The sequence below is a fragment of the Sparus aurata genome, chromosome 4 (genome assembly GCF_900880675.1).
Source record: "Sparus aurata chromosome 4, fSpaAur1.1, whole genome shotgun sequence".
In the NCBI taxonomy this organism is placed as follows: domain Eukaryota; kingdom Metazoa; phylum Chordata; class Actinopteri; order Spariformes; family Sparidae; genus Sparus; species Sparus aurata.
The window spans coordinates 31515290-31540837 of record NC_044190.1 but is presented as its reverse complement, the minus strand read 5'-3'; the positions used below and the strand labels follow the sequence as shown (position 1 = coordinate 31540837).

The 25548-nt window shown below is 43.9% G+C and overlaps 1 protein-coding gene across 2 annotated transcripts in view; it reads right to left on the bottom strand.

Moving 5' to 3' along the window:
• Nucleotides 1-305: 305 nt before the first annotated feature.
• mdga1 (MAM domain containing glycosylphosphatidylinositol anchor 1) overlaps nucleotides 306-25548 on the bottom strand; it is a 188518-nt gene continuing 163275 nt past the window's right edge. Inside the window, exons 17-18 of one of the 2 annotated variants that reach the window (XM_030414726.1) lie at nucleotides 12787-12904; nucleotides 306-5296 (exon numbers count right to left, since the gene is read on the bottom strand). In XM_030414726.1, the coding sequence (XP_030270586.1) occupies nucleotides 5211-5296; nucleotides 12787-12904 (204 nt within the window). In that variant the 3' untranslated portion in view covers nucleotides 306-5210. The remainder of the gene's footprint in view (nucleotides 5297-12786; nucleotides 12905-25548) is intronic. The other variant, XM_030414727.1, reaches the window with a different exon arrangement.

Here is a 25548-nt window from a genome sequence, read left to right as displayed (position 1 = left end):
CCGTCCCAAAATGGATCGATACATAGGCCGCCGCGTGCCGTTAAAAACCCGACAGTCGGCGTGTGTGTACTATCACTGTGACCGATGCACTGTTTCCCAAAACCTTCTTCTCAGTGTGAAAGACAATGCTCATCACAGTGAGTCACAATAGGCAGGTGTGTCCTAAAAAAAAGTGTTTTATAAGGTTCTTAAGGTGTGTTTCCCTTCTGACGCTGCTGGGTGAAACATTCCCCGGGAACACTTGCACAGAGACTCCACCGTGTGTGTGTGTGTGTGTTGGTAAAATGTTAAGAAGTCCACTGGGAAACTTGAAGTCAGTAGACCGGTGAGGTGTGTGGTTTGGTGATAATAAGGCTTTTTTTTTTTATCACACCTCATATTCCTAAAGCAAAACAACATGGATTAACTTTTTGAGAAATCAGGGCAAGGGTCACAGTGTTTTGTGGAAAAAATATCATTCCGCTCTGTAAAATCAACCCTTTTAATCACATTTTGAGCAACTTTACAGGGAAACATTAACCTGGTTTGTTACCAGCTCTCGGACACTGATCAGTTCACATAACATCATTTCCTAAAAAAAAAAAAAAGGAAAATAACTTTTGAACATGTACCTCTCTTTATTTCTGTCGCCAGGAGGAAAACGCTCGATCTATCAGCCTGCTGTTGCTCAGTGTGTCGGCAGCTTGCACAGTTAAGGAGAAGGGAACAGAGGCAGAGTTTTTCCCCGGACAGTCTCTTGCAGCTCAATTCCAATCAATTCACATCCAGCACAGACAGGATACAGAAGGTTGGAAGATTAACAGTCAGTTTGTCATTGTGGTTTTTATTTTTTTTTTTACCTTTATAATGGCAGAAATATCTATCTGTAAGTGGTTTGTGTACATGTGCAGCTCTAACAGGGGCTCAGGATGCAGCTGAATGAGCATGTAGTGAACAGGAAGTGAGACAAACCAAGTGGCTGACATTTAGCCCGACAAACGGGACTTTTAGACGAAGAATACGTCTGACTGTCACACTATGACAAGAGCAAATGTTAAACGGGTGAGAGTAAAACCGTATTGATCAACACTCCAATCCAGCGATGTGCCTAAAAGCTGTTTTCCAGCCGCCATCAAGCATCATCAAAAAAAAAAAAAAACAATATCCAACAATGAATCCCTGCTGTTTTCAAGCAGTCTGTAGATGTGTGTACCAACTACCTCAGGTGGAACAAACTGTAACTTACTCTACTGTCAGTTGAAAGTAAATGACAGGAAACCTCGGCTCCTGCATCCCATCGTTCCTAACTCCTACTGAACCCCGACCCTGTAATGACTTAGTACAGAGCTGTGACCTCTGTGTACCGGTATACCTACGTCACCTGCCTGGTCAACTCATTTGTGTGGTAAACATTAAACAAGTCTTCTTGTCTTTGGTTTGTCTCCATCAAAATCCTTCAAAACTGGATGTGAGCTCGTCTAAGTAAACCTTACTTTTGGAGACTCCCATCGTGTTCTATCAAAGCATCAGTTTCTCAGAACTGCGAGACTTTAAAGGCCTTCATGTTCGCCGGTGTGAGAACCAAAGCACTGTACAGGTGATGACTTTATTGAAGTTGAGTTCTAACGACGCCGTTCTCAACGTCAAAACGTGTGGATTGATCTCACACAACCTAACACAGCTTCTGTGGCTTGAAGCCAAACAACTCGGCCTCCTGAACTGTTGTGCGCTAACTGACAGATGTGCTACATGTTCCCACTGTGCTCGGCTACAGCACTGCTACAACAGAATATCACACAGGACAGATGTTTTTATTACTGACCAAAGCTTTGTGATTCCATTGCTTTTTTTGGATTAAAATTTTATTGACAGATGTTATATTGAAACGAATGAAGCACATGACTCTATTTTTGTCTTTAGAAATAATGCACATCACTTGAATTATAAGTGACGCTGTCAGTATTTGTGATTTCTTTTTCCTGGGATGAATATGCAAACCTCACTTTCTATCTGTCCCAGACACGACATGAATAAAATGTTTCCCTACAGATGTGTTACACTCTGAATATTGTAAAAGAGAAGTTACTGAACCACTGTCGAAATGGTTTAAATTTGAAACCAATGACAGTAACGTAATTTACATTCTGTTGAAAACAATGTTTTCCATCTGCTCAGCAAATGGGAATCAAGCCCTGCTGACGAGGCCAGTTTTGAAGATTTTGTTGATTCATACTGAGAAAAAAAACAAACAGCTACTCTCATTCAGGAGTTTATGTCTAGTTACTTCCCAACATTGCCATACAATTCATACAGTCAACACAATGACAATCCAAAAGCTAAGCGATTATGTGGACTTTTTGTGTGAATTATGATATGATATGATCTTCCATTTTGGACTTCAGTCTCAAAATGTCACAAAAAGCCAAAAACACCCCGACAGTGTGTGTGTTGCTGTGTGTGTCATTACTGAAAACATATTAAAGTTGACAGACAGCAGGTGAAGCCACAGTATTCTGTCGGTGATGTCGCATCACATCGCTCTAAATGCAATGATAACAATGTTAGTGTTTCCCGTTACTACTGTCGCTGGGATAAGTTCATACGAGGAATGATTAACAGCTTGATGAAATGCCATGCACATCGACGCTTAATGATACCTCTTAAATGTATTCCTAAAATGTATTGAATACTATATGGGTAATGTACTGACCCACCGTGTGCTGCTTCAGTGCTAGAAACGCCTAAAAACCAAACATGTTACAATGTCTTTTGGGAGAACGACAACGGATGATTTGAGGAGGATTACAACAAGCTGGAAAACATTAGAAGCACAGTCTTAAGAGTATACGTGTGAATGCAGAATGAACAGGCTACATTTACAGTAAAGCGTGTCGCTCACATGTACCTCTTAAAATAGTTTGTGTCGCTCAGGCACAAACCGCCGTCGGGAGGCCCTCATCGCACCGAGGTACATTTATCATGGCAGAGATAAAAAGCAGAGATACATGAGTTTGCTTATAGTAGGTTTTTTTCAAAGCACCCTCCATGTTCTTACAACACACTGCCGTCTGTGGAGTTTTCACACATCCATCCAACATGGAAAGTGCGGCTCACACCGGAGCGGTCGAGCCAAAACAGCGATTTCATTTCCGTATGTAAAGCAGTGGTACAATTCGAACCGACCATAACAAAGAAAAAGCAAACAAAGACAAGAAACAAGTGCAATGATCAAATCAAGGTGACATGACAGAGACAGAAGTACATACAATTCTGAAAAGACCGGTTCGCATGTGAATGGACGCGGCGATGAAGCGCACACACAAGCAGATCCCTCATCAGAGCGCGGTGACTCGTGAACATGGAGTTTTTTTGCCATGAGAAGCCGAAGCACGATGCAGCAAAATGCAAACATACTGAGTGTCCCCCGGTCGATTAAAACAGCAAGAGGTTTAACTGTACGGTGAATACATTAGTAATCAAAGATCAGTACTGACAGATGAAGAGAGACGCTCATTTTACGCTGCGTTGCGGACAGAATTGTCACTCTGCGGACTGAATGTAATCACAAACTGTCGTATATAGATCTGTAGATATGAGTATTGCTTAACTTTAACAATCATATCTATGCGATTATGAAAAAAAATCGTTTTGCGCTACAGACATTCAATGCTTATTGGACAAAGGACTCTGATACTGATATGCAAATCCGGGACGCACACCCCGCCTCACACTCCTCTCCGTCTCTCACACTTACGGGGGAATTTCACACATGACATTCAATAACCTGTGGAGGAAGAAATGCTGTCTGATCTCACATCCAACTGAAACCACACCGGGCTTCTCCGCTCGTTACAGAGACGTGTCCCGGTTATTTCCGTTGCCGTTGGTTAGTCCAGACGTCTGAGTGAAGGTGTCCAGCGGTGAGAGGTAAAGGAGTGGAAATGTGAACGCGGCGTTCACCATCCGTCGAGGCGGAGGGTGAGCTGAGTATATGGTGTCAGCGAGGAAAAACCCAGTGTGTGTGTCTGTACTGCGTGTGTCAGTTGCTCGATTCAGGCTCCGGATCACAAACCATCTTCTCTTCCTCTCATAAATATTAATATAATACTTTATTATCCACTGCCCCTCGACCCTTTATAACGCCATACAACAACAAAAAAAAAAAAAAAAAGAGCAAATTATCAAAAACATTGAATAGGTCTGACAAATTGCAACATCACATAATAAGTAGAATAAAACCCAAAGGAACAGCAGAGGTTGTATAAACGTTGTGCTTCTTTAATTTCACTTTGTAAAGTCCTCCACTGTCCTAGTTGTGTTTAAGTTTAAACTTTGTTATATTTAATATATAGAGAGATAAATGTACACGTATACTCCGCACTGAGGTTCGTCTCTTGTGGCGAGCAGAGGGCAAGCGAGAGAGGCTGCCAGGAGCACCCTTCCTTTCTCCTCTGTTTCTGGTTTGTCCTTTTACCCTCAATCCTCTCCATTCATTTCTTAATTCATTCATTCATTCATCAGTGTTATTTTTTCTTTTTTTCCGTCTGTCTCTTTTGTCATTCCGTAGCTCCCATGGTCCCAAAGGTTGGGTCGAAAGGGGCGGCGGTCTCTGTGAAAAAGAAAGAATTTCTCCCCGCTTTTTTCTTTTTCTGTCTTTCACTTCCTTGGAATTCCTGTTTCCTCATTTTATTCCCGCAGGTCCTTTGTCATCTTTGGTAGAGTGTCCGACACTTTGGTGTGTCTTGGGAACTGGGCGTCGAGGATTGTGGTTGGAGGGGGAGAGGAGATACATGAGAGGGTGCGCGTATGTATGAGGAAAGGTCGATGGAGGGGAGGGAGAGGTGACGGAGTGACACGTTGACATGATTAAAGTGAATCTAACTGGATTAATAGATCGACAAAGGAGAGAAGCCCGACTGTCAAATATCATGATGTGTCTTCACCGTAAATACAGTGCGAGCGTCAGTTGGTTATACTGAGCGTCTGGGGGGGCGGGGGAAGGTTCAAAGAAAGCGGAGCGGAGATTCTAGACGAAGACTTTATGTTACCATTCACCTAAGCGAGAGGGATGAAATGGATGCATGGGGGATAGAAAGACGAGTGGAGAAGGACGGACAGTTGGGGAGACGGGTAAGTAAGAGGAGAGGAACTGGGGGAGAGAGAGAAGTAAAAGAACGCGAGTCGGGGCAGTGTCTGTCGCTGCAGACAGGCGGTGCTGTGGGGAGTGCTCATCATCTGTAGAGCAGCGACAGGATGCAGGAGAGGCCAAAGGTCAGCCAGCTGGCCAATGGGAGCGAGTGTGATCCACCGATCAGAACTGTGGAAACAGACAGCAAAGAGTCCCATTAGTTCATATAAATGAATAATGCATGATGAATGGCTTTTCACAGACACATGTCCTTACACTCCACTGGATGTGTTTTTAAATTCACGTGACTTTTCTAATGGCATGGAGCTCGTACTCCACAGGCCGAACCCTGCTGGAAAAACCAGCATAGACCAGCACCAAAACACGATGCTAACTACATCACCTAACATTTCTTTTTGGGCTGTATTTGGATGCAAATGGACGCAAATACTTCCCATTTAACTCCTGTGGGGGGGAAAAAAGATGCATTCCAAATACAGCCTGAAAAGAAATGTTAGGTGATGTAGTTTAAAAGAGCGAAAAAGGGTCATAACAGAGGTCGGGGTTGAAGGATGGGTCAAACAAACACGGGACTTTCACCCAGGAGAGCGGAGTTCATGTCGGCGTGAGACACCAAAAGTCAGCATTCGAAACTGCATCCGTAAGTTAACCGATGTATCGCACTTAAGTTATGTCGCGCACGTAACGCCATCTTTTCAAAAACCCAACCAAGGCTTTAAATTACTGTTGCATTTTTACTTTCGTTCTAATTCTATAAGTCATTCCTGTAATTAGAGGCTGGCTGAGCAATTGCGAAGGCTTTTTAACCACTGGGTTTCAATTCGATAATTTTTTTCACTCATGATGTATTCGTTTTAGAAAAGATGCGAACAAAGATGGCTTTTTGCTCTGCTAATTCAGGAACTAATGAAATGGCTCAGAGTAGTCTGATGTTGTAATCATAATTCTTTCATTTGAAATAAAAATTCACAAATGGCAAGAGTTTCTCTGAAACATTTAATAACATCTGAATCATCAAAGAACGAATAATTATTTTAATTTTTCCGCTGAAATGCTCTGAAGTCAAAAGTGCAAATTCTAAATTTTCCTCCTTTTCTGTCGTTATTTCTTTCTCGGTCCCTTGTGAAATGCATTTTATAAACATCAAGCTAACCTTGACATTACATTAACCCCAGGGCTTTGGAGATAACCGCACATGTATGTATTTATCTCCTTGGCCTGAGGCTTGTCTTTAAAGCCTGAGGCCGAGCGCGTGTGATGGAAAAGGAAACCCTGGTGTGACAATGAAGTTTTCCTCTCTGTCACTAAAAACATCATTCGAACAATACCACGTTAGCGATGTTGAAATCAGGGGGGCCGGGTTGTAGAAACATGTAACTGTGTTTTTTTTTTTTTTTTTTTTACAATTGCATGCAGAGGAAAGCGAGAAGGCTGGAGGATATGGAGAGAGAAGGAACTAACAGTGAGGGGGTGGATGGGTAAACAGAGACGTTCACATTGATATCCACAGTTTGTCATGACAGCTTTGAGATTTTAATGAGAAATAGAAGTTGCAACTGATGTCATCATCACGGATATGTGATGGATAGCTTTTCTTCATTTTCGTCTGTGCAGGTTGTTATTGTTTATGCGCAGTTGGTAGATGCACGGACGTCGTCCGAGTGCTGTTCAGAGCCCTTTTTAATGAATGAATTAATCAATGAATTAATAATCAATTAATTTTTTCCAATCATAATTTTCCCGGTCCCTTATGGAAGCAGTGTGCGAAAACATCCACCACCTCTTCGTTTTACATATAAACTCTCTCTTTTTTATATACAAATGCAGCAACAAATCACACACACGGGCTTCTTGTAGGGAGTTTCATAAATAAAATGTAGGTATTGTATTAAAAAGATCAATATGATTTCATATCAGGGGTCCATCCTCCAGGCAGAAAATCAATATTTATAATAAAGCTTTGATCCATATGCAGCGCGCGCACACACACACACACACACACACACACACACACCCTCCTATAGTATGGTCTGCGGGCAGCACACTGAAGTGAAACATGGTGTTTTACATCCCTCTCTCGCTCTGTGCTGCAGAGATTGTCTGTATGTGCTTCTGGTCTGTGCATCTATCTGTACTGTCATGGAATTAAATAGGAGTTAGACGGATAATGGATTACTTTGGGCATACAGAGTACAATGCATGTTCCATTTATGTGATAGTCCAGACAGTGCATAGGCCTTTTAATCCACTCACATACAGCTGAGTCTCCACACCTGAGTCATTGTGCTGCTGCTACATGCTCTTCTGTTGCAGCCCCTGCAGCCACAGACAACACTTCATCTTCCCGGTTAATGAGCACGTAGCAAACATGAGTGGACTGATTGACTTTTACTTCATTTCCAAACAGATGATTCAGGCAAATTATCTGGAAAGTGAAAACATGGGTGGGCGTTCACCGAAACCATATAAAAATCGTTTTTTCTTCACCAGCAGCTTTGTTTAGAGAAACTCAATATTCTCCAGTGTGGGACGGTTTAAATCTTCACAGTTGTTTGTATGGGAGCATGATTATCTGAGTGATGTCGGGTGTGGCCGATAGAACATCAGTGTCTGTTGTTCAGTCGGTCTTAATCTTGAAGCAGGCCTGAGGGGCCGACATGTTATCTCATTAAAGAACAACTTATACTTATAATGTGTTATAATGTGCCCAAGAGCTGTATCAGCAAAGTTATAGGCAACTATTCATCATGCTTTATAACAACAATCACAGTTTTAGTCTAATTTTTCAAAACATTGACCTCTTACAGTGACTTATAACCAGCTTGTAATGTATTATATTTGCCTGTAACACAAGGATTTCATTACTTAGCTGAAAGCCCCCAATGGCCACCTGCAGTCACTTCTACTCACACAAAAAAAAATTATTATAATGTATTAAAACTTTGAGGATTTCATACTCTATGATCCTCGCAAAAAGTGGCCTTCTAAGCTGATATAAAATGCTTTATAATTTGTTATGGTAAATTCTTATAAAGCATTCTGAATGTTTATGCTTGCTTATTAACTATCAGCGCGCTTTAGCACATGTGTGTATTATGCATCATAGGCAACGGTGTCATAATGAGTAAGGTTTAATGTTGTAAAGCATTTTGAATATCCGTGAGTGCCTGTGACTGTGACCATACAATGCTATAGGAACATTAAAACACTGCGTTAGTATGTTCATAATGTGTTATAGACATAGGCTTCATGAAGAGTGCCGCCAAACAGGTTCAGTCTCGGTTTATGTCAAAGTGTAGTCAAACAATTCAAAACTACTACCCCGACTGTCGATGTTAATCACTGTTCGATCTCACGTGGCTCAAATAGGTTAAGCGGTTCCATAGTCGGTCCGGTTCTATACCTGCGTTACTGTTTCACCTGTTCGGTAAGTCCTCAGAAAATGATGCAACGGATCCGTGACATGTGATAAAAGAGCAGTGAAGAGGAGGGGAAGGCGCTCCATCAACGGGGAAGATTAAACACAGCGAAATGTAAAACAGCGGCCTGAGAGACGAGCCGCCTTCCACCGCCTCCCCTCTTAACACACACAGCGGAGCAGGTGTCCTGTGATTAATGCAGGCAGAGTTGCGCCAAACATGTCAGAGGCAATCATCTTTCATTTGTGGAGGACCGCAGGATAACAGTCCCAGTGTGTGCACGCAGTTAACCCGGAGTAAGTGTGTGTGCGCGCGTGCGTGAGGAATCTTACACTACAGTGTGTGTATTTGTAAGATTATGCACATCCCTGTGCGTGCGTGTGAGCCTATATATTCAGTAGGTCACCGCTGAAAGCACTTGCGGGTGAACGCACATCAGACGTGTGCCTCCGTGAGAGTGTGTGTGTGTGTATTGCACAGGTGTGATGTATCAGCTGGGCGATGCTGCCAGTCTCCCCTCCCTCCCTCTCTCCCCCCTCCACCTCCTGAGCGATGCAGCAGCAAGGTCTCATTGGAGAAGTGCACTCTGGGTCGGAAACATAGCACCACCACCCCAACACCACCAACCCCAAGCCCCCTTTCCTTCAGAGGCACCATGTCCCCATATGTGACTGTTTTAACCTATTTGTCTGTCTGTGTGTCCATCTGAGAACATACGATTGTTGTTTTCTAGCCAATGGTGGTAATCTTTCATCAATCAATGATTACATGAGTACACCACATTGTGTACCTAAGACACAGGTGTTTCTGACAGCTGTGGGTGATGATGAAATCTCACCTCAGAGACCTAACAGAGTAAATAACAGTTCTGTGATTTTTCACTGAGCTGTATGAATTAATCACGATCGTCCCTCTTGACATTTAATAATGATGACTGAGATATCACCGTGGCGATGGTTTACAGGTACATGAACTGATGAATGATGAATTAGGGGCCGCTAATGGTGGTGTGCTAGTGGTGGCTATAAATAGTCACAGCGGCGTGTAGTGCTTCCCCGCCGTGACAGCTGCTCTGATGCTGCTGGAGGACCTCGTTGATGCACCGCAGTGGGTGAAATTGCACTTCGTCTCTGCCGTCCATTTAATCGAAAGGACCGCTGAACGGTGGAGTGGACACAAGTATTGATAGACAAACAGATGGTTAAGGACGTTTCCACGTCCATTTATGGAGTGGAAATTAGGCTCGTGCACCCAGTTCAACAAGGATTTGAGATTTATAAACCAGAACCAGGTGTACATGAGCTTTATAAATGTGATGATAAGAGCAAGTGTGCATATTTTCCAGCCCTTTAGCTGCGAATCTACACAGCGTCAGTGCACCTGGCTGCTTTGGACTCAAACGAGTATGTAATTGGTTTTATTAAAAAAGACCTCATATGCTTTTTCCTTTCTTTCAGTGTTTTATTCAAGTCCTCGTGCATGTACAAGATCTCGAAAGTTTAAAAGGTCAATGTCTGCACCGACAGAAGCTACACTCTCCCGCAGAAAACACTGCTCCTGAAACGCCTCGTCGGCAGTCTCGCCTTTAATCCGGTGACTTTGTGTCATCACGCTACGTCACCGTGTCACACATTTGCACAATGCATTCCAAGTGACGAGTCTGGCCCGCGAGAATTGATTTTAGCAAAAGTCGCTCTGTTGTTGTTAGCGCTGTCGGGTCAGGCGTGCGTGAGCTGACCAATCAGAACAGAGCTCAGAAAAGAGAAAACAGATGTTGTTTTCTGCCTGTTTTTGGTAAACTTATTCAAGTAGTAACCCAAAATAAAGTGATGAACCTAAACATGAGCATTATATGTCTCCTTTAAGACTTTCTCTGCGCAGTAAAATACTCTGTGGATCCTGCATTAAGCGTAATTAAGCAGGTTGTCTGTTAGAACCTTTTCTGCATTTTCCTGTGAGTCGTATCCTTTGTGATTTCATCATACCTGGCAAACACAATTTGAGTTTTAATCCTCATGTTACCTCGCCAGCTCCGCAGCGGCTCAATCTGCACTCTAGACAGATGCATTTGCGTTTCTTACAGTGGCAAGGCCTCGTCAGTCGGCTGCCTGATAATTACCCATCTGTCTGCGCTGTACCTCTGCCTGCACAGAACCTGCAGGACACACACGCACACGCTCACACTCGGGGGCTTTCCTCTTCCTGTTTACACCTCCATCCATTATTCACTCCATCCGCCAGTGTCTGTACATGCACATATGTGCGACACTGCACACATACACACACACACACATCACACAGTGGGGGGTTTTGAGGAGGTAAAAGCGGAATGTTAATAATTCATTATCTATTTTTTATTATTATTTTTTTTTTTTTTTAGTATTGTGATGATTCTGTGGCTGGAATGTTTTCTTTGGTCCAAACTATAAAAAGTGGACAATGCCATGTAGATTCTCACCACACGTCGCCGCACTAAATCTCACTTAACGTACTGAAAGTCGATACATGCAGCACCCATTGTCCTCAAGGAGGGTCCCTTCTCCTCAGCCGCTCTTTTTTTTTTCTATCCTTTCTATCCATTCATAGGTATTTTTTTGGAAACGGAGGATCAAAAAAATAGACGGTGCCATATGCTACGCAGATGGTAAAGCCATTCGAGGCAAATGTGTGATTTGTGATGGCGTGACTAGACTTTAACTCGCCACTCAAGTTGCACTTTAAAAACAGAACGTGACCTATGTTCCAAACAAAATGCTAAGATGACATTAGAGTCAAAAGTAACATGAAGTCAAACTGACCGGCTGAACAACGGTTGTGCATTCTATCGTATCAATAACTCATGTGATTGACTGTTAACAACCTGTGTGTCCCCGTTTTACCTCTCAGCTATGGCAGTAAGCTATAAGAGAACGATGCCAACTCACTTATGGTGTGCACGTCTGCAGTGAAGGCTGTTATGAGAATGAAGTGTTTATGCACCTGTGCCTTTGTATGTGCGTGTGTGTGTGTGTGTGTGTATGCACATCTTGGCTGGTAGAGTTCAGCTCTTACTGCAGCTAAGCTGCTGGCAGGTTTTAGTTTCATATTCCCTTTCTTCTTTGTGGTTCTCTCTATCTCTCTCTCTCTCTGTCACACACACGCACACACACACACACAAACACATACATTCAGACACAATCACATTCTTTCGGTCACTCCGTTTTTGACCTTTTCTCTTTCTCTTTGTCTCTTCTCCACACCCCGGCCCTTTAGGCTGTTTGAGTCCCTCTCAACGCGCTTACACTGGACATGCACTCATTCCTCATGACCCACTTGTTTTTCCTCTCCGGTTCACCCTTGAGGTAAAGTGGACCGCCACAAAGACGATTTACAAGAAGCAAAATAGTATTCTGCTCTTTTATCTCAGACCAGACGGATTGGTATGACACATCTTGCATGTCAGCGTGCGTGCTGTGGAGACGCTGTGGTCGGTTTTACGGAGTAAAAAAAACCAACTCTTCTGGTGGACTGATGTCTCGACCCCGCTGCATCCCTCAGTGCAAAGACGCTTGCTTTCATCCGATGCTGTTTTTTTTTCGAAATCCTTATCATTACACCCAGCCCCCCCCCCCCCCTCTCTTCTCTCTAAAGGGTAAATAACAGAAGCTTTTAAAGAGGAAGAGCAGTGCGCGGAGGTATAGAGATAATAAAGGGTAGATGGCTAATAGAGAACAGAAGGTAAAAGGTGAAGAGACAGGATATAATGAAGGTGGGTGAGTGGGGAGGAGGGAGGCAGCGGGGGATGGGGGGGATGGGGGGGGCAGTGGCGGCGGTGGTGTGGAAACTTAGAGGATGAAAAGACGGAGGCGAATGCGAGGTAAATAAAACGACAGCGGCGGAGGAAGGTCCGCGAAAGATGATGAGGCTTCCAAATCACCTCCGTGCCCTGCGGCTTCCCTTTGTATCTGCACAGCTGCACAGCTGACAAACCTCCCTTTCTCTCCGCACCCTGTTCCCAAACCTCCCAGATAATAAAGGTGTTTAGTTTTCGGTCTCTTTTTTCCACATTAATTTCCCTCTCTGTTGCCCCTTCATTCGCTTCTTTTCAGTTAAAACCAGTTCAGTTGAGATTAATGCGTCGGTTCGGCTGTTTGAGCTCCCAAGCAAGTGCTTTATTTGCATGTCTGCTGCAAACAGACAGCGAGGGAGGAAGAGCTTAATAACAGATGCGTGTTTGAGGCTCCTCTCAAAAAATCTTACCTGTCTTACCTGCGCTGGCTACAGTGTTCTCCTGCTTGCACTTCCCGATGGTGATGAAGACGTCGTCGATGGCGATGTCCCCCTCGAAACTCGGGCCCCGGATTCCTTCGAACACGATCTGTTCCAGGGGAGAAAAAAAGAGACGGACGGATGCCGGTTAAGTTCATGTTGTACAGTGTGTATCTGGCGCCTTGCTAGAGAACAGATGTGACTGTATCACCCGAAAAAACTGGATCAGATCTCAGACCGGCCAAATGAATTCATTAAAATGCACTGCATTTTAATATGACGATGAGCTGAACCATTAATCAAACAGCACAGATAACAATATGCAGGTAGTAATATCCTTCATTATTAAATGTTCTTAAAGGAGAACTGTTGTGCTTATTCACTTTTTTTTTCTTTCCTTCAGAGTTTTATAAGAGTTCTTCTTCTTGGAGGTTCTTGAAAGTACTAAAATCAAAGTCCAAACTGACGGGAGCTCCTCTCTCCCACAGAAAACACCCGAAACACCTCGTCAGCAGTTCCACCTTTAATTCCGCGACTTTGTGACATCGCAATACCTCACTCTGTCACACATTTGCATATTTTCCTGCCTAACGGTTAGTTTGGCACAGCTGCTCTGTTGTTAGCAGTGCTGAGGCATGTGTGAGCTGACCAATCAGAGCAAGGGGGGGATATGAGAAAGTGATACAAACCCTCTTATAGCTTTGAATTAAATGATGAACATGAAAATGGACATATCATGCCTCCTTTAACCCAGAATCACTGGTGGACTCATAACCACAGAGCTAAAGAGACGCATCTGAAAACTTTCCGGGCGACTTCCCCATTTTAGCCACCGGCCATCTGGTTTTGACTGACAGTCTAATTACTGTGCCATGCCAAGGCGCCGAGTTAATCAAAAAAGCAGCCGTATTCTATCTGGAATATGTGGTGGGGAAAAAAGCAAATACACAGGGAGCCTTGTTGCTCAAAAACTGAGTCTCCCGGCTGCACTTATTGGCTACAACTGCACACTTGGAAATGTTTAATTTGAAATATGATAACCAAACGGCTTTCTGTGTGAGCATGTCTGAGGGATTTTCAAGCGTAATGGCTCATTTATCTGTAAAGTGGTTTTCGACAGACGGGTGTGTCACGCGCATGGGGCCCTTGAGCCAGGCATGAAACCCTTGGGTTATTAAAAACAAATAAAAAATAGGTACAACTGTGTGTATGAGTGAAAAAAACACTGCCTACAGGCGAATGCAAGCAGGTGCATGCACGGGGTGGCAAATATGCATGACTGACCCCACTTTAAACTCCATCTGTTGACACCAATCTGCTATATTAACAGACTATTTAACCCAGTAAAGAGGTATAGCAAAGCTGCCATCACTTTATGTGTAAATACATCAAGCTACGGGGTTCAATTAACCCGGTCCTGACCCACCAAGGAGAAAAAAAAGCCTGACACGACCCCATATACTGTACGCTGCGAGGAAATGAAACACACACCATGGTTACCATCTCTCACTGCCGCGACACTCCATTACCTGTGTTTTAATCTGCGAGTGTTGTGCTGTAACAGCAGTCTCGGTTTGAAGCATCAAACTGAAATTCACGGGGCAGATACCAATAACCTATTCATCGCCACAGACAAGGATCATCGCGGCCGCGTGGAGTCGTCTCGGCCGTTCACCTCTGCGGAGCAGTCGTGAAAAGCCAAGATAAAGGGCGAATATATAAAAGACAGCGGAAATGTATATATATATATTTGTCTCTCACCCGGAGGATTACTGAACATTTGTTTCCTCGGTTCATTTAGACTAAGCTAACTGAAGCCTGTGTGGCCTCCACCTCGAAGCCGCAGCCTCTACAAACTCCCAACGCAGCCTGAATAATCTTCCTTGTGTTGCCGTCTGTGTCCCTCACGCCGTCCTCCTCTCGGAGAAATAGAGCCCATTCAATTACATTCATGAAGGGGAGGGAAACACAAGAGCAGCACCACCTCTTTCCCGCTTGCTTTCTAATTTAGTCCCTGAACGAGAGATCTCCTTTGAATGAATAAATAAAATAATTAGAGGAACCTTGAAAGTGTGTGGAGGGAGAAAGGAAAAAGGGAAGTGCAGCAGCACCGGCTGGATGGGTTTAGCTGGTCGGCTCATTTGTGCAAAAGGATTATTTGATTTACTAGGCAGAGGGTAGCTGCGAGGGGAAATTCAGGCGTAGTAGAGGGAAAGAGGCTAATTGGTCAAAAGTCCGTGGTCATCTCATTTATAAACGCTACGATGCTGTTTCTCCACTGCGTGCCTGTGGTTAACATTTCTGCTTTATTTATGTTCCTTCTTGTGAATTTTATGTCGCTTATAAAACCCAGCCAAGCACGCTTACAGGACCCCGGCTACAGGCAGCAACATACACACATACAACATACATAACATACACAGAGACTGGAGCCCCGCGCGCCTGCCTCCGCACACCTGCAAACACGCGTGGATCAAACAAGTCGGAGCAAAGGCAGCAGACTGTTGCATAATTGGATTAGATGAGAAAAGTAATTGGCGGAGAGGAAAAACCCAGAGACCAACACCGGCCATGACACATTTCCACACACAGCCGCAGCACAAATAAGCAAAAGTAAAGAGGGCCCTTTAAGCTACATAACAACGCAATCAGGCAAGAGCGCGATCATTTCCTCGATCAGACAGAATGGCGCGGCGCAAAGCAATGCAATATCCTGCCATGCAACGCAGGATGGCAAAATAACGACTTTATGTGTTTATTTTTCTGAAGAGGCTCTGAAAAAAAAAACAGGCCTGTGCCCTTTCACTCTGTGTCCAGTGCTGACAGATGAAGCTGAAGTGTGAGTTGCCGGCGCCGACAGTCGACCACACTTAAACGACACCGCTGGGCACTGTGCTGAGGTGAAGTGTATCTGAGAGTTACTCAACCTTGGGAGTGGCAAGGTTGTTGGATATACTAGTCATGGACCATTTTTTGAGGGCTGATATTTTGGATTCGAGCGAGGAAAAAAAAGACAACTTTTTCGACTTCGAGCAACATTATGTGGAAATTGGCATCTTGGGCGATTTGGCGCCCCTCGCATTAGTGTTTACAACAACAGCACTGTCGTGAATACAAACCCCACAAATTGTCAGACATAATGTAGCTGCTGACGGCAAACACAACTCATGACATCATCACAACATTACGCGTTGAATGCTCGTATGTGAACATGAAGTGAACATGTATGTAACGCTGTGATCCGACCCCTCTCACTGAAGTTATACAGCGCACGAACAAGTGATAGAAGGCAGAGTGGCTGGGACAGAGACACCGTTCGGCTTTTTACAAGACACTGAACCATCAACATGATTTTGAAGCTGTTATTTTAAGGTAAGGAAAAAAATAGTGTAACATGATGTTGACATTATTATTGTCACAAAAACGGGACACCTTTCCGTTTTCCTGTGAGGAGCGACTGCCAGCAACAAGGGACACACTGCATTTGTTTTCCAACTTTTCCAGAGACAAAGAAGAAGCAGATTCACTGAACAGACGAAGATGAACCGAGTGTAAGTATTGCTTTGTGTGAACAAGTAACTAGAGCCCGACCGATGTCAGTTGCCCACTGTTATGAGACCATATTGGCCCATCACAAACTCATATCGTCTATATCGGCTGTTTGGAAAACTTCTTGGTTTTAAAGAACACAGTGAGGAAAATGGTGTCATCACAGTTCACAGATGTCATTTCAAATAGTTTGATAACAACATATGACGGATCGTTGCAAAAAATGTGTATTTATCGGCCAATGAATCGATATCTGACTTTTTTACTCCCTAATATCAGTATTGGCATCGGGCCAAAAAAATTGCATATCGGTCAGGTACAAGTAACTACAGCAGGATTTGGCATCAGGGTGGCTGAGAGAGGACTTTATTATTTATACTCCGGGGACATTTTGTACCCGTTGGCAGACAAAAATGCACAGTGAAAGCGAGGCTTGTGTTATAGGCATAACGCAGCACAGTCAACAGTTATTTTAATTTGATCAGTTGAACAAAAAATGTAAGTTTATAGGGCGCACAATTACATTTTTTCTGTGCACTTAAAAATACAATGCCACAGATTTCCTCCCGAAATGCACGTGGAAACTTAGACGACGCCCTCGGTGCTAAGGATCGTGAAATCTAATGCGTAATCTAAAAATGGGGTCACGGGCCCTAAAAGGCTGTCGTTTCATCTAATGTGTCTGATATTTAACTGTGACATTTACCAAATGCTCGGGAAACAATCTCACTGTTTTGTGGAAAGGTGGACGACAAAAAAATCCCTTCCTCAAACAATTATGAGTAGAATTGTCTTCATTTCCATTTTTTTGTCACACGAGGAAGCCTGAGTGAGCTTGGGTCTGTGTGTGTGTGTGTGTGTGTGTGTGTGTGTGTGTGTGTGTGTGTGTGTGACTGCAAGATCAAAGGCTGTACAATAAAGTGTCAGGTTGGAGTTGTGAATGTGTCGTTTTGTCGAGCCTTGTAACCTTTAATGTTCCCATTGATGTGCTGTCCACATACCAGAGGGGACACAGCCGTGAGAGAGAGAGAGTGAGTGTGTGTGTGTGTGTGTGTGTGAGAGAGAGAGAGAGAGAGAGAGATTGTGTGTGTGTGTGTGTGTGTGTGTGTGTGTGTGTGTGTGTGTGTGTGTGTGTGTGTGACAGAGAGAGAGAGAGACTGAAATACCAGTGCAGAAGAGAGTCGGTGCAGTGCAAGGCACACAAATGTGGGTTGGCCTGGTTTCCAACGAGCCCCCCAGGTACCGAACACTGCGAGGAACACAGATGGCCTCTGGGTAATCCACAGAGGAGCGAACGGGGACACAAATAATGTACTACAACAACTCCCCCACCCATTGATTTTATGTGCGCATGTAATTCCTGCTTTATAAGTCCGTCTCGACGAACAACGGGCTTCAAAGCCAAATCACTCTGATCATATCAGATTTTACACGGGACGGTTGATTGGCAAGCTTGCACAAAAATGAGACAGATGGCGGTTTCATTGGACGATAAAAACATTAAGTAATTGCTACAGATATATGCTGATTTACGATGTGATGGCTGAGATGTTTTTTCTTCCATATGTATGGGCAGCTGAGACAAAAATACTTGCGACGAGCCCACTCAAAAGCAGAGAAGCTCACGCAGCGCAGCTCGTATTTTAAAAAATGTACCACCTGAATATACTTGGGCTGTATGCAGTAATCATGGCCAGCAGGCAGTAAACAATTTAAATTCTAATGCCTGCTTATCGGCCGGCTCTAGCGCTGTTTACAATAAAAGCCTTGTATTAATGCGAGCCATCGGCCGGGCTACAGCTCTTTCAGAAAAGGCAGGAAGAGAGGCCGCTCTCAAAGACATCATTACTTTTGTTGGACGGAGCACAAAGAGAGGGGAAATGCAGAGACGAGTGGCAGCACCTCAAAGGCTCTCGGTGGGTGCAGTCAGCGAGCTGTGCGCGGGACTAGAAAGTTTGTGTTCTCCACGGACATGGACTCTCAACATTAGGCAGAAATGAAACGAGGCTCGATGTGCAGCCGCGCCCCGCACTCCGCGGAACAAAATAATGTTTGCTTCAAACGGCCGCTCTCTGGGAATTCGACTGAATTTGAAAAATCATGTGAGTGCTGTTCAAAGGGGGCATTTGGGATGATAGATAATTGACATGACAAGGTTATTTCTGTTTATTTTTCTTGGGGAATTTAGGTTAATGGGTGTTATAGAGAAAAAAGCTTTATATTGCAGAACAACAGTCACAGTCAGCCACGACTGTACTCAACAGTATTCAGCTTCGGGGCATTTAAAAGTGTTTGACACTGAAAACTGCGGTTTGGACAGTGGTACCCTATATGATGACATGGAGGTAGAGGCAGATTCATGTAAAGACACAGTAAAAAGGTTTGGAACAATGCACCCGGCCCGGATCACAGCCCTCCTTTCCGACATTGATTGAACCCTGTATGGATGTTGGCCTCTGCTGATAAACAAGCCTTTCCGAGGGGGGAAAATTTATATAATTTTGCTGACATTTAATCCGGATGACATCATAAGATTAAAGATGGCTGTCACATTTTTTTTAATTAGAAATCCTGTGGTGTAAGCAGAGGGTGTAGAATTTGAAAGAGAAAGGAACGGAAACAGAAAGCCACACAAGCGAGTCACACGAGGAAGTGTAGGATCGATAGAAGCCCATGTATACTTTATCTTTCTCTCACCAGTCCCCAGACTTCATGGAACAGCGACACAGAATCAACGACTATTGGCATAACTTTGTTTGGTTATTGCGTTATTCTGCAAAATTCTGCGATTTTGAAGTGATGTGTCCGGCACTGCCAGCGGCAAACTTCCTCTGAACCATGACTACCGAGGATTAAAGATACCATGTGGAGCTTTTGACTGCTAGCGGGGCCATGAAACAATGATTTCACCGGGTGGTCACTCTTCAGTTTGCCCTGCACGCGCAAGAAGGCTGAATGAGCGCGTGGGTGGCGCGGTACACATCCTGCCTTTGGCTTCCTTTGACTATTGTGCTGACCGACGGTCGGTAGCGGCGATGTGGAGACAATTGTAGCAATGCGCTAATAAAGACAAAATAGAATAAGACCAGCGGTGAGCACACCGACCCCTGTGGGCTGTGTTTCCAAAAATCACATACTAACGTACCGCCTACTGCATAGTCAATCCGTATATACTGCATACTGCCTGCTGAACGAACAGTTAAGTATATTATTTCCAGCACACTGTTCGCATTGAAATGTACGTAGGCAATGTGTAGATCACATGACCCTTCTCCTCCATGAATTCATGCTTCAGATACTGCTGAATGACCGCACTGTTTATCGCGACTGTAAATCAACATTACATCCTCCACTCGATGTGATAATGAAGTATCTACTTATTAATGTTAAGGCAATATAGAGAAAAAAGGGAGAGAGAGATGTCTCTTACCTGCACTCCTTTGAAATCTCTGTTTCAAAGGAGTGCAGGTAATTAGCGTATATCGGAGGACAGATCAATTTAGCTCTGCTCTGTTCCTTAAATAAGTAATATTCTACTGGATCTCCCTGTTAGCTTTGTTCCGTCAAAACAGCAAAGAAAACCCTTTGTGCTTTTTTTGCACAGTTTCTCTCCCACTTCTCGTCAGGCAGTTCGCAGCTACCTCTGAATGTGTTGTTGTGGCTGCGCTGTATCAGGTGTGACTCAGTTAGCGAGATGACCAGAGCCGAGAGGGCAGCCTCCGGTTCACAAGATGCCTGTTGAAACATGATATAGTGTTTCCTTGTTTTGAAGAGGCAGCTTTCATGCAGTTCATGTCATGAAACCTTTGCCGTTGTAGTTGAAATGCATGAACAAAAATTCCATTTTGTATCAACTCGTGAGGCTTCATGCGTCCCTGCCCACCAAATGTTATGGCTTGCGATCAAACATAAAAGATGTTACGACGAGCTGTGAAGGGGTAATGTGCGTCTGTTATTATCAGCCCGCAGAGTTACAAATTATGGCAGCCACTGATTAGTTTAGGCAGCAACGTGCTCAAGAAATGTCGAGAGGGTTTTTCATTTTCAGCAACACAAATGTATCCTAACAAGCTGCAGCTTCTCGGTCGCTGCTCGTGCGGTCGACCGGTTGGCTCGTAGAGTAGTGGGACAATAAGTAACCTGTTGGTGGTCACCGCATTTACAAGTTCCCCTCCCTCGCTGTCGCATTTTTCACATTTGCGCTAAATTGCTGCTGCCTCTTCATGCACAACCCCACCTACCTTCAGTGCTGCTTTGCACCTCATGTAAATGCTGTAAAGGCCTTTTATTAAGTCTATTTTCTTCTATCTGACTTGTGCTGTGTATGTGTACAACTACTGCACGTGCCTTTAATTTCCCCCCTGAGGACAAATAACGTTTTGTTAGTTAACGTTGTAACATAAAAATGGCCGTAATCTTGTAATATAACCAGCTACTTCTTCATGGCAGTGCTGCACAACACTTCTAGGGCCTGATGCTCTTACAACATCATGTCTTTACTGATTCAGAATTTGTGTAAATAAGCAGTGAAAATCGACAACGTTCGAGTATAGTTTAATTACCAAAGGCTGCCAAAGTCTTGCATCGCTTGCTTGTAAAAAAAAAATAAAAATGAAAAATAAACACAGCGATGGTTTGCCCAATCCTTTTGCCTCCCAGCAGCCAGCAGTCATCTCCTCCCTCATAAACATCACTATCTGGAGTTTTTTGGATGCAGCGAGCCATAGTAATTGACCAAACGCACTTAATAGAGCCATTCTTTACGATTTCAACTCGTGGAGAAGAAGCTAAACAGCAGATCACAACAACAGCAATTGTGTCAGGTAATTCCCATTGTCAACAGCAGACAGCTCAATCATTATTATTGATCGCAAGGAAACCAGCGCTCCCGAGAGACGGGGCGAGATAGAGAGGGGAGAGTGAGAGACAGGCGGTGAATGGGAGAAGACAGGGCAGCTGGAGGAACGGCGGCAGCGATGAGAGCCGAAAGACAACGCAGGGAGGACGGGCTGAGGGAGAAAGCTCAAGAGAGACAGGCGTGTATGGAGGTGGGAGAGATGGGGCTCACCCTTCTTATCTTATTTCATCAGGCCCTCTGGGAGCTCGATGCATAACAGAAAGTAAGAAAGGAGGGAGAGCGCGAGAAGGCGGTGACAAAGTATGTTTATCGGCTCGCCTCCTCTGGCTGGTGCTGGGATCAAGGCGGCATGCTTTCTACATTATTTAACAACTCTATTTGTTACACGGCAGCAGTTTTTTGTGTGTCTGTGTGTGTGTGTGTGTTAGAGAGAGTGTGTTAGACTGAGAGAGCGAGCCGAAGAACTGAAATACCCGTGACCAAGTTTTGTAAAGGTTAGAAAAATCCTGTTTTCCAATTACACGACAAAACAATAAATATTCATAAAGATCACGGATGCAACGTGAATGTAAGTGACTGAACAAGACAGCATTACTTTTGCTTTAACTCTCAAGTTTGGACACATATAGCTTTGACAGGTAGGTAGGGTATATTTCTGTTATTGGATCATACAGGTTTAGGTTGGTGGTGAAGGTGTATGGGGCGAGAAGGTGGAAAGAATACTAATCAATATGTGCCAAGTTTCTGTTGCACCTTCTGAACCTCCAGTTTATTTAATAATGGGACTTCTTCACAACCATGAGTGGTTCTCAATATCACTTCATCTTAACAGGACTGTACAGGTTTCACCTCCAAGTGTTCGGCCAGAGACAGGTCCTTTTGAAAAACTGCACACTGTAGATCTTTTTCACAGAAGATGTTTTGAGTTGCCGCAGCAGGAAAAGCACAGGCGATTTGGTCAGCAGCGTCTCGGTTCCATTAGGTGTCCCAGTAAGCCCTGACCGTGAGACGGCGTGTGGAATACCTAGACTGTGGAACTAGTGTAATATTATCAATAGCTGTGTTCCCCTTATCATCTGAAGTCAAGTGAATTTGAGTTGAATTTCTCAAATGGTCCAAAAAAAAGTGAAACATTGAATTAAAAGAAAATGAGTTGTGTTTCCATCAACAGGTTTAACTAGGCTTTATAAAGTGTGGTTTCACCCAGAAGTAGATGGTTCAGGCTACATTCTGTGTGGCTGTTATAAACAGGGTAGAAGATGTAGATCTCATGGACTGGAAAGACGACAAGGGCTGAAACATAACATCCATCCTCTGGACTGGTGGGACTGAGCCCTCTCCAACTTCAGTCTTTTTATTAGCTACGGATAAACATGACTAAAGACTCTGTATCCTCTGTATCATGGGTCAGTTATTTCATACATTTATAGATATAACACTAACTATTAATGTTATCTATTAAGTTATTTTTCGTTTTACACTCAAATACAAGTCATACGCAAGTCTCAAGTCTCAAATACAAGATTTCTTGGAGATACTTAGGCAATCAGTGCAGATGAAAGGATACTAAAACATGCATGTTTGCATGAGAGGGACCTCGCAGGGAAGAGAGAGTGAAGGCGAAAATAGTTAAGTACGTGGCAACCTTCAGTTGCCAAGGAGACGACCCCTCTCTCGCACGCAACCTTCCTCGGTCATCCATCTGCCTCACCTACCTCCGCCTGAGTCACGATACAAATGGGAGGGGGATGAATATTTAAGACGCATTAAGTGCCTTACTGATGATGACAAACACACATCCACGCATCTCACTCCCTTTCGCGCACACATCCGCTTTCCGCATCTCTCATACACTTCCTACTCTGCTCACACACACACACACACACACTCTCACACACAGTTTTCTCCTTGCTGTCATCTTCTTGACTGTATAATTCCCATCCATTACCAGCAGGTTATGGTGTCTGGACCAATTAGGCTGCCTAGGACATGGTTCTCCTCGCTGTGTCTGCCTCCCCTTGTAACCTATTTTTGTGCATATGCGTTTGTGTGTGTGTGTGTCAGTGTGTGTGTGTGTGTGTGTGAGTTTCCATCTGTGTAGATCAGAGTTACAGGTGACATGAAGACACCTCAAATTATTTTTGAAGCGCTCCAAAGCAGGCTACGAAGGACTGCGTTTGTTTTCTGCTTTTGAAGTGTATAATATGGAACGGTTTAAGTTATTTACTTTGATCCCACATACTGCGTATTTAAACATCAATAAGTCAGCTGATGAAACAGAATCATAACCCTCATAATCAGATTTTTTAAAATATTTAGCGGGGAGGTGCTGGTCGGATGTGACGTTTCCACAGTGTGTGTCGTTTTTTCCAGGCATGTTCCTTTCTACAACTTTCCGCACTGTTGGTTGTGCATCATGTCAGAATAATGTCCAATCTCTTGATGTACTAGCAATATTAGTTATTGGTTAAAATTAAACAGTAAGAAATGATTATGTTGTGCCAAGTTGACCTGGAATTTGTGAGATGTGCCAGAACTTGACACCAAGTTACAGTAGCCACGTGTGTGGGTGAGCAAATGGATTGAACTGTATACTGAATTTGTGTGCGTTTGTGTGTGCGTGTGTGTGTGTGTGTGTGTCTGTCTGTCTGTCTGTGCAGCACGCCGAAACTTTGTCTAAGGGACTCGTTAGCATGCAAATACGATAACGTCCGCACTGTCCAGCATCACAGAGGAGCCCTAAAACACACAGTGTGCCCACTGTTTCGGACTTAATTTTCCCTTTAATGGTGAAAGAAACATGGTGTTGCAGAGGCATAGTTAATGAAGAGCAAATGCAGCCCCTAGCCAGGACCTTCAGCCCGCATTCATCATGGATTCAATTTCCCCCGTGCACGTACGGCGAGTATCTGGAATCATTACAACACAACTAGCAGGCATCCCCTGCTCATAAATAAGCCTGTTAATTGACCTGTCATAGCTAATTGCTGCAGGGGATAGGAGACTGCTGTGTGTGTGTTTTTAAAAAAAAAAAAAGAGTTTGTATGTGTGCATGTGTCTGCATCTTACATAGTGCTTATGCTCCAAAATATGTGTGTGTGTGTGTGTGTGTGTAAAGATCGCTCCCATGTATGGAAACAGAGCGAGTCTATGAACAGTTGGTTACTTGAAGACTCTCTTTCGTGAGTGTGTTGATTTTAGAACCATTAGTCATCAGCCCTGAGACGAAGGGGGGTTGTGAAGCACACCAAAGCAAGGATCGACCCGATTGGTCTGCCTGTCCCTCAACAGGGCCGGAGAGAAAGGATGAGCAGACAGACAGAGAAACAAAAAAGCAGAAAGACAGAAAGAGATGGAGAAAAACACACCAGAGGATCGAGGCACGCAAAACAAAACAATCATCACTTTTTCCCCCTCACTTTTCTCCTTTTCTCTGTGCAGGGTTGTTAACTTATGGATGCACACACACGCATATGCACACACACACAAATAGAGCGAAAGAGAAAAGAGAGGAAAACGGCTGGGGAAAATGCGCGCGAGAGGAAGGATCATGTCCAGTCAGAAAGGAGGTCTGAGTCATCTAGTTTACTCGGCCACATCCCAACAGGGGAGAGCTGACTGCAAGCGCAGCTGCCAAAAAGCCAAAGGGACTTCAATGATGTGTCAACAGACAGTCCTCAAACACAGCCGCTTCCTCTGTTATGGCTCCCAGTCCACTTTCTTCCACCACTGACTGAGTGTGGACAGTAAACTAAAACTTTGAACTTCTGTTGAACTTAAACAAGGAAAAAGAGAATACAATATTGTGCAGCTCAAACAAGGGGAAGGCTGCAACCCTTGCGCTTAATTTGAGCTTGGTCAGAGTTCTAGACATGAGAAAGAGTTCATATTGGTTAATAATCAAGCTTAACATCATTTGAGGGGACTGGCATTAGTAATTTAGTATCCTTGAAGCCAATCAAGTATTCTCTTGTTGTGCCTTGTACCCTGATTGTTGGGTCTCATGGTGCATCTGTGTATTTAAACTGTGTTTCATACCTGAATATAAACTCAAGTAATCAAATCCACACTCTTCAATAACATGCCATATGCACCGATCCTACATTCGGTCCTGACAGTGATTCTGAATCTAAACTCAGGGGATTGGTTAGTACAGAGGTACAGATCTAATACAAGTGCTCAATGTGTAAGACTTGGGCAGCATATCATTCAAGTAACTTCCAACTGCTTCTTACTGTAGCTGCTGTTAGCTGGTTAGCTCAGTTAGCTGTGCAGCTAGCGGAAGGTGCGGGCAGCAGGGGCAGTCTGGGTATTTATATCGCTAACGCAGGAGCTTTGGACCAAGA